General features: G+C 39.4%; 1 protein-coding gene across 1 annotated transcript in view; it reads right to left on the bottom strand.

Moving 5' to 3' along the window:
* Positions 1-2072: 2072 nt before the first annotated feature.
* The window catches only part of TET2 (tet methylcytosine dioxygenase 2), a 139361-nt gene continuing 132109 nt past the window's right edge, over positions 2073-9324 (bottom strand). Inside the window, exons 10-11 of the mRNA XM_060104438.1 lie at positions 8752-9106; positions 2073-6774 (exon numbers count right to left, since the gene is read on the bottom strand). Coding sequence (XP_059960421.1) covers positions 5318-6774; positions 8752-9106 — 1812 coding nt within the window. The 3' untranslated portion in view covers positions 2073-5317. The remainder of the gene's footprint in view (positions 6775-8751; positions 9107-9324) is intronic.

The following is a 9324-nucleotide window of genomic DNA, read 5'->3' as shown; positions in this document are numbered from 1 at the left end:
AAAATGTCAATGTGAGTCGAGAAATTCCTTTTGAAAAAGCATAAAAGGAAGCCCCCAAAGAAAGCATACTAGTGCAGCGTGTGTGCAAGGAAAAGAGAGGCTCCTTTCAAGAGGGAATTAATGTTGTACCAGAGAAGCAAAGACATTTGTGAGAAATTGCCTGGTAAGAGAGAGGGAAATGCAGGCACGTGGCCTCAAAAATATGGGAATAAAAGTATTTTTGTTCTTCGAAAACTTAAGAGTGCTGATAAAACTGAAATAATCTATAATTACGGTTAATTCTCTTCTAGGTTTTTTTGCGAACGTTTTCTCACCACTTTAACAACTAGAGAGTGTTTCTCAGCGGAGAGAGGGAAGAAGGCAGGGAGGAAGTAACCTCGCCCCTTACCGCAAAGCCCAGTGACTGAAGTTAGTTAGCAAGTGTTTCATGTGGCTCGCACTCTCCCCCTGCATTGATTTGAAAGAAAAGATGCTCCCCCAACTTTCCTTTTTTTTTTTTTTTTGCTGGACATTCACCTCCAGGTGGCCTTTAAACCAACAAAACCAAATAAAAATTCTCTGAAGCTTGAGAAGATTCCTTGATGAATAAGGTCTTTTCTCACTGAATCTGGTTCTTACATAGCTGATTTGGTACAGAGCAGAATCAGGCAGGAGTCGAAGAGAAGCTCGAATTACCCAAAGCGGGAGGGAGGGTTTTTAGGATAGATCAACTGAAGAGACCAAGGAAAGGAGCAAGTGGTACTGTGTGACAGGGCAGCTGTGTGCATGCCTGCTTGCATGAAAAGGTTCATTCTCGGCAATTATTTCCAGAGGAGGCAAGGGGTCAATAAAGCTTTGTGATGCTGGCTCATTTGTTATTGCCAGCTATCTCCCCTCTCCACCTGCGGGCTTAGAAGCAGCAGGGCTGCCTGCACCTTCATTTACAGGGCACTGGCATCACCAGCCTCCACCAGTGGGATCTGGATGGGCCCTGGCAGGAAAAGTTTTTGTGCTCACAGAACCTTAAATTCCCCTTGCCCTGCACAGTGGAGACTAGCAAATGTGAAGAGTGGGAGGTTCCCAAGGTCCAACCAGAGGATGGATCATGAAATGAGTGTTGACAACACCCCCAGAGGGTTGAAATTAAAAAAAAAAAATTGGTGAACCACTGTTTTTTAATGATGATGTTGCTTCTCCTCTTAACATCCTGGCTTTGAGTAGAGTGCTGGAGAAATCACCCAGGCTATGAGTTCAAAGATTTCCTGGGCTCAGGCATGACTATTTGACCCAGGCTGAACAGGGAGAAAAGTATGGGAAAGGGAATTCCCTTACTTCAGGCATGATGTAAATGACTTCCCTACCAATTTCGGAAGGGGTCAGGGTGAGTGTTGGAAGACTCAGTCTAAGTAGAACTAGTAACTGTGTTTGATATCTTGTGTTTCTAGAAAGTGTTTCGGCAGGAGTGCACTGGGGTTATGTGAGGGGTGATTGACATGACAGGGGAAGGAGTAGAGAGGACAATCTAGCCTCCGGCTCCCTGAAGCCATGTGGGGTGGGTGAGGACATGCACATTTGTCTGGTGCCTCCCAGGCTACCTCTTCCCACTCCCACTGCCTAATATTGCCTGCCTTTCCGATAGACAGGAAGAGGAATTTTCCTTGAAGGGTGGACTTGAAGAGGACAATGAGAATCTGAGAGCAGGGCTGGCCTTAGACCTATGAACTCAACCCTGGCGTCCCTGCTGTCACCGATAGCCCTCAGACTCTACACCAGGAGGGATGGTCAGCCTGTGGTCAGCAGAAGTGCTGTTACACCACTCCTGACTTACACTGGCTACACATGCAAAGTGAAGGGGCTAACAAGTAAGCTTGAAAACAAAGTTGAATAACTAGAGAAATATGTTGGCCTTAATTATTTCGATGTCACCTTATAGTTCACTATTAAGAATCACCATCTACAAAGTATCTTTAAAAAGCAATTTCTTTTCATTCCCTTTTGCCTCACTGAGGTGGCAGTAATTCAGGCAGTAAATAGAAACTTCAACAATACTTAGAGTGCATTAAATAAATATAAATTTTATTAAAAACACTCACATAGCGTTATCAGGAATGATATAATAATAAACGCTTTCAAATAACCTGCATTCATAACATTACAATACTTACAGTATTTATAACCATCCTCAGATTTTTATAGACAACCAAACATCTCATGAAAATGAAACTGTTTTTTAAAAAAGCGTAGAAAAATGCACACAGAATTCATTATATTAGTGTCAAACTGCAAAAGTTTCCTACACAAGTTAACCACTAGCTTTAGAAGTGAACTGTACACCACTGTGCGTCAATCAAGATGAAAAATTCATTCAAGTAAAGTTGACACCACTCAGAAGCATTTTCAAGTATGGCTATATAGTCAACCTGATATTCCTATATAAGCAAATGGGAGATCTGCTTTCCATTCATTCTGAGGCAGGTTTGATATTTACAATTATAGATCTGATATTTACAATATGCCACTCAATTTCCTCTCTTCCTCCCTACCTAACCTCTCCTCAAACCCCCGAACTACACTTCCTGCTCTTGTTGGCCAGCAGTTTGACAAATGACAGTGGATGATACAGAAACCAAATATTCACTCATATTGGGATGGCTGACTCAAAACCAACAAATGTGCATGAAGTAATCAAATATTTGGGGTTAGATATATGGTATATGCAAAATATTAAAATCATGCAGTTTGACAAATACAAATGTTCTTGAAATGCCTGTAAATTGATTACAGCCAAAAACTGGAGAAATTTTTTAAAAGACAAAAGCCATGTTATAAAGATTTGACCAATAAAACTCAAAGGCCTCTGTTGATTAAGAATTTATTGGAAATGTTAGTAAGCAAAAATGTACACAGACTAAGACATAATTGTACAGTTGATTGCACACCATCCCCCTAAGTGTTTTGTTTGTGTAGAGAAGTCCTCGTGGATCTGTGCCTGTATTGGTTACAGGATCAAAACATCTTTATTTAGAGAGTTAAGGACTCTAGCCAACAGTCACTTGCCAAACTCCTGCCTTACAATTTTCCCTTTATCAGCTCAGTGCATTCTATTTTCATGTAATTTTTTTCTGCTTGAAACAGTCAGAAGATTCTCCAAACTCTTAAAATGCTTTTCTTTACAATAAAAAGAGCCAACAGATTTACAAAATTAGTTTTAGTTACATCAGGACATATACAAGTAAAATAGGAGGGATTCAAAATAAAAGGGTTAAATCCCTGAAAAAGAATATATTTATTAACCTACAACAATTTTACATAAACACAGGTGACATGTTGGCATAAGGAGAACATGAGCTGAAATATCCCTGAATTTTTAGAACAAAAGGTTGAAGTTCAAGTTATACTTGCTAAGAAATCAAGTATTGAAAAAAGGTATGCTTTTTTTTTTTTAATAAAAAAAAGACTTGGAAAAAAAATGATGGTACACAATGCTATAAGCTTTCACTCTCAGTTCAATATCCTATTGCCAAACTAGTGTTGAGGTATATGACAAATAGGAACATCACTCAAACCTTTAATGAATTCTTAGCTCACATTATGATATATTTATAGCAGGCTGAGTAGCACCATCATGATGTGAATTCTGCTTCAAATCCATATATATATATATATATATATATATATATATTTAATTTCTTTTTACAGTACTAAAATACTAAAGCATTGCGTTAAAAAAGTTTTGTTTACAATTTAATTTACTTACTATACATCTCTTTCACTTCTTTATACAAATTAATGATTTAAAACCACCACAGCAAACCAGCTGCCTGTTTTTTTTTCTTTTAATTAATAGATTCACATGGAACTAACCCTGTTTATTAATCTTATGCAGGCATCAGTCTGCTCAATCTTCCTGGTAAAGAGGACACTTAAGCTAAGAAATGACAACATCACAATGTACAATTATCAACACAAAGGCAGCGCTGAAGAGCATACAGATCCATAAAATAGCATTGCTTAAGTGAACTAGCTTTGTTGAGTCTGTAGCATGCGGTTAATCACTACCTGCAGTTAACAGAAAATTCATAAAACTCTACATGTTTGAGCAATGAACTTGTCATACAATTTTGTACAAAACTGTTTTACAGTATAGCATGTGAGATGAGCACCAGAAAACATGTATTTTGTGGACTAATGTATTCCCTTGAATCCAATAAGTCCCGTTTTGGATTTAACTGGCTATAATAAAAATGGACACATTGCTCATCAGCAGATGCATGGCTAAAAGCAAAAATATTTTAAAAGCTTTCTTTGTTTCCTTAAAAAAATCAACTTTGCATTCTAAAATGAAAGTAAACTTTTTTTTTTTTTTTAACATCTCAGTACCTTAGCATTGTTCAAGTTGTCAAAGCTTAGGTAGACAAAGTGCTTCTAAAACACCATTTAAAATATTTATAGATATACATGTTTGTGCACATATACATATTTGTGTGTATATATATATATGTACATATATATGTTTATTGTCCTACAAGGACTTCACTGGATGAGCAAAATCCAGAGGCCTTTAAAATGTCCACATTTTAAAAACTAAGCTTGTGTAAGAATAGGTAATTACGATTAAAAACTTGAATGAAAAGGTACCCCCATGATTCAAGGGCACTGCAGTACACTGATAGCATCTTGATGATATAAAGGCATTAATTTTCAACTGTTAAAGACACCATTTTCTTAGCACCATTTCTTAGAACATCCAAACAAATTCAGTGTTTTGCTGTCTATTCATTTATGCTTCCTGTAGCTATTTTGATAAATAAAAGTTAATATTAAGATTACAGTAAAAACCGCATGTTAAAAAGCCATAATTCCAGTATTTCAGTACATTGTATATTCAGCACCAGATGGTATTTTAAGATTCCTGCCCCTGTAATACTACAGTACTTGTTTGATTTGTGTTCCACGACTATGCAAACTTGGTATTATTAAAAGTGGTCACAAATGTGTAGAGTTGTAAGGGGGAAAAATATCACATTTAAATATCATCTCGTCCAATAATAGAACCAGTGTTTAAAAATGTAAATTGTGGAACACTTTCTTCTCCACCTTCTTTTTGCATAGAATGCTTTGGTCTTTTGCCTAGATTCCATCTGTGACCACTTAGGAGTCAGTGGAAATTAAGTGCTATGGTAAGATGACCTCTTTCTTTGCTGGTGAGCTGAGGTTCATCTCACCACATTTGTCAGGAATACTGTGTCCTTTCCCCACTGCCCACATCATGAGAACTACACTATGGACAGATTGGTTGTGGTCTTTTCAAATGAGGTAACCAACACAAGGGGCGACATCATATGTATCTGTTGTAAGGCCCCGTGACCCTAGTGAAGGCGTATGGAGATGTAGTTACTGTGGAGTCTGTGGTCACGGACATGGTCCTTTCGGCAAGGGACTTGATGAAGCGCAGGTAAGTGGGCTCGGCAGGTTCATGCGGCTCAGTGGGCTCCCGTTTCACTTTTTTGCCGTGGGTTTTCTGAGGCACATAGTCTGGGCCATACTTTTCACACTCCTCCTCTTTCTCGCGGGCTTTCTCGGCCATTTTGGCTTCCCAGAGCGCCAAGCCATGTTTTGGCTCATTCATGCTCTTGTGCTGGTAAAAGACGAGTGAGATCCTGGTGGGGTGATTCCTGTTGGGATTCTTTAAAGGGGTTGTGGCATGCAGCTCGCGCTTTGCACACTCGATGAGAATGGACCCATGAGTCGGAGCCACAGCCACTCCCCCAATGTCAGGGTCCAGGAAGCTCTGCTCGCTATCAGACCAGACCTCGTCATTGTCCTCAGCAGCACAAGGCTGCTTTTCCTGACTGCCAGCATCGTGTACTTTGTGGAAGCCTTCTTGGACAGAAGCAGTTTCATCATGGTTAAGACCTGGAAGCGTCTTAGATAACCCATTCGCTGTGTGGGAGAGCATGTCATTCTCCTTGTTTGGGAGATGCAGGGCATGAAGAGAGCTGTTGAACATGCTCGGAGCTGCACTGTAGTTATGGATTAAATGAGAAGATGGGTGATGCTCACCATTTTTATAGTCTGTGTTTGGATTGCTCAGATTGGGTGGTAATCGAGAGGCAGCCCCCATGAAGTGGCCATCCATCTCATGAGCGGAATAAGGAGGAAATGTACCTACATGGTGTACATTTGGTCTAAGAGTACAACTGCTGAAGGCATCTCCTTGCATATTTTGGTTTCTGTAACCTAAGTACTTAGAAGTAAAACTCTGGCTATTTCCGAACCTCGGCTGGTAAAGCGTATGGATGGGTGGTAGATTTAGCTTAGACAGAGGATCTTGGTTTGGATACCTGTATAGATCCATGGGCTGAGACTGGGGAGAATAGGAACCCAGATATTGGGAGCACTTGTCCATTGATATGTTTCCATTGCATTGATATGATGATGGATATTGGTTATTCTGATTCAAAAGCCCAGGGTAGGGGCTCATGGGATTAGAAGAATTCAAATATGAACCTGCAGCTTGGGATGAGGTGGAATAGAGGTTCATAGGGTTGGCGCCTCCATAAATATCTGAAGTGTGTGAAGAGCTTGGATAAGGACTAACTGGATTGGGCCTTCTCGTGTATAGACTGGTGGATCCAGAAGAAGTGTAAGAGCTGACAGACTCTGACTGAGGGTTATCAGTGAAGGGGTGATGTGGCTGCTGCAGCTGTGGTGGCTGCTTCTGTGGCTGTGGAAGCTGCTTCTGCAGTTGGGGCTGGGGCTGCTGCACGACTGGTCCTGAAAGTCGCAGAAGTTCTGTGGACAGGATAAGAGAGAGCAAGGACAAACATGCTCGATCAGCACTTTATGAGAACTAGTGAGGATGTCTACATGTATGTGAGAACCATCACTAGAATTATGCAACACCCATCACACGAGGACAAGAACAATGTCACAGCTCTCTAATCACTGTCTGGCACAATTTTTTGTGTCTAGAGCATTAGAAATAAAATGGCAGAGCACACAGCAGTACATTTTGGTAAATGGTGAAAAATGTAATAAAACATCCAAAAGCCATTCCATTGAGAGCATCGTGTTCTCTGGAGCTTCTGCGCATTTGATCAAGCCACACTCTCTACTTGAAGTGCCCTGTCCCCTCCTCCCCATCTCCCTGCCCTTCCTTGACATAGTTATCACTTCCTCAAGGAAGCCGTCTATAAACCCAACTTCTAGTGCTTTTGTAATACTTTGTCATAGCCACTGCAAACATCAGTCAGATAAAGCAACAGTCATAATGTACTGGAATTATCCATTTTTAGTCCCCTCCTCACCTCACTGCAAAGTAGTCCCTTGAGGGAAAGGACCATGTCTTATTTTACTTTATTTCTCCATTGCCTGGCATGCAATCAAATATGTTAAATAGGTAATGTAGCAAAAAATTTGTTATGGAAGATTCAGCAATGTTATGAGTAAAAGAATGACATTCATTTAAATACCCAAAGCACCTTATACAATTGGCAAACCCTATTTCATTAGCGTGCTTTCCAGGAAGGAAATTTACACAGTTGTAGATACAACTTTAAAGGAACTTACAGCTTTGTAAATGAAACTTTTAAAAGTCATACTTCTGTTTCATGACCACACTTAAAAGAAAGAGTAATATGAGATGAGAACAGATAAATGGAGCCGCAGTGGCAGTCCTGAGAACTGAAACAATCACTGCAGAGGCCAGTTAGAAGGAACTAGACACAAAGTTCTAACTGATTGTACTTTATAGCTAACTTAAGAGATATCAGGGAGTGGATAGGATTTACTTCTCTTAGTGTAAGTCAACCAATCAACAAATATCTATTAAACATCTTTGACATATTATTCTAAATTACTTAGTTTTATCCCTGAGTTTCAAAATCAATCAGTAGGGAGATTTGACTTTGTGAAGCAAAGACGGTTGGTTCTAAGCAGAGCATTACACTAATGCAAAAGATATGCATTTTTCTTTTGTTAATGGCTAGGCCAATACCATCTCTGAAATTTGGATATGGACATCACATTGTATGATTTCTCTTTTTAGAGTATTAACTGTAGATAAAGCAAGAAACAGAATATCCACTATCATTGATAAATAATGCTCTATTGCTACTACTACAGATGTGATCTATTTTGATGGGTAAAAGCTTTTTAAGAGCTATATGTGGATTCCCCTCGTAAACCTCAGACTCAACATGGCTAAAGAAAGGTATCTTATTCTCCTGACCTTCCCTCATAAATCTTATTTTCAAACTTACCTCAATAAATAGTACTGTTTTAATTATCTAGGCTTATAACTTGGGAGTCATCCTTAAATATTTTTTCTCCTTCATTCTAACGTATTGATAATCATTTTGGAAGAATTTGCTTCTGTCATCTTATGCTATATCTTCATTGCTACCACCAAAACTCAAGCTCTTATTACTTCACTCTTGGTTTACTGCATCAATCTCCAAACTATTAGTTCCTCTACCTCTAATTTGGCTTGTCTGTCGTTGATGGATTAACACTAATTTCACCATATCACTTACCATAAAACTTTGCCATTTATTATAGAATAAAATCCAAACTTCTCCCTCACACTGGGGCTGATGCCACACCTCACTACCATCTCCAAGAACAAAGCCTGGGCCTTGCTACTTTAGAGAAAATTCCAGTACAGAACTAAGACCATGATTGAACATAATCTTCCAAAGTTAACAATGTTCATTTTTAAAATAAGTGTCACGTAACACATATATCTACAATGCTTCACATTAAATTTACCTGCCAACTGTTTCACCTGGCTTCCATTTTCGATCTGTTTTGTACGAGAGGAGGCTGACTTTTCCTTTTCATTCTTATTTGTGCTGTTCTCCAAAGAGGAAAGCTTTTCAGCTGCAGCTTTCTTGGCTTCTAGTTTCCTCTGTCGGCATGTCTTGACTGGCTCTGCTAACATCCTGACTTTCCGTCGAAAAGAACTCAGTACCTGAATGGCACCATTTCGTTTTTTCTCCTCCTGAGCTTCTACACTCCCAAACTCATCCACATCAGAGACTTTGTAGAGAGGCAGAACATGGAGCTGCTCATCCTCAGGTTTTCCTCCAATTTCTCGATTGTCTTCTCTAGTGAGGGTGCATACCTGGTAGGGAAATAAGACAGCACAGACTCAGTTTCAGTCCAGATGACAGCTGGTGTATGTGTGCATGTGTTTTCCCTTCACAGTATTTAGATTTGTGGTGCTGGCCTACTGGACCAGATTGGTTTGTTACCATAAAGCCATGATTGTCTGTTATTAATGAAAATTGCATCAAGATGTACATCAAGATAAACAAGTTCATGTTGACTTTTTTTTTTTTT

Source organism: Mesoplodon densirostris, chromosome 1 (assembly GCF_025265405.1).
Source record: "Mesoplodon densirostris isolate mMesDen1 chromosome 1, mMesDen1 primary haplotype, whole genome shotgun sequence".
Taxonomy (NCBI): Eukaryota; Metazoa; Chordata; class Mammalia; order Artiodactyla; family Ziphiidae; genus Mesoplodon; species Mesoplodon densirostris.
Note: the sequence above shows the minus strand (reverse complement) of the source record. Positions and strands in the feature narration are given on the sequence as shown.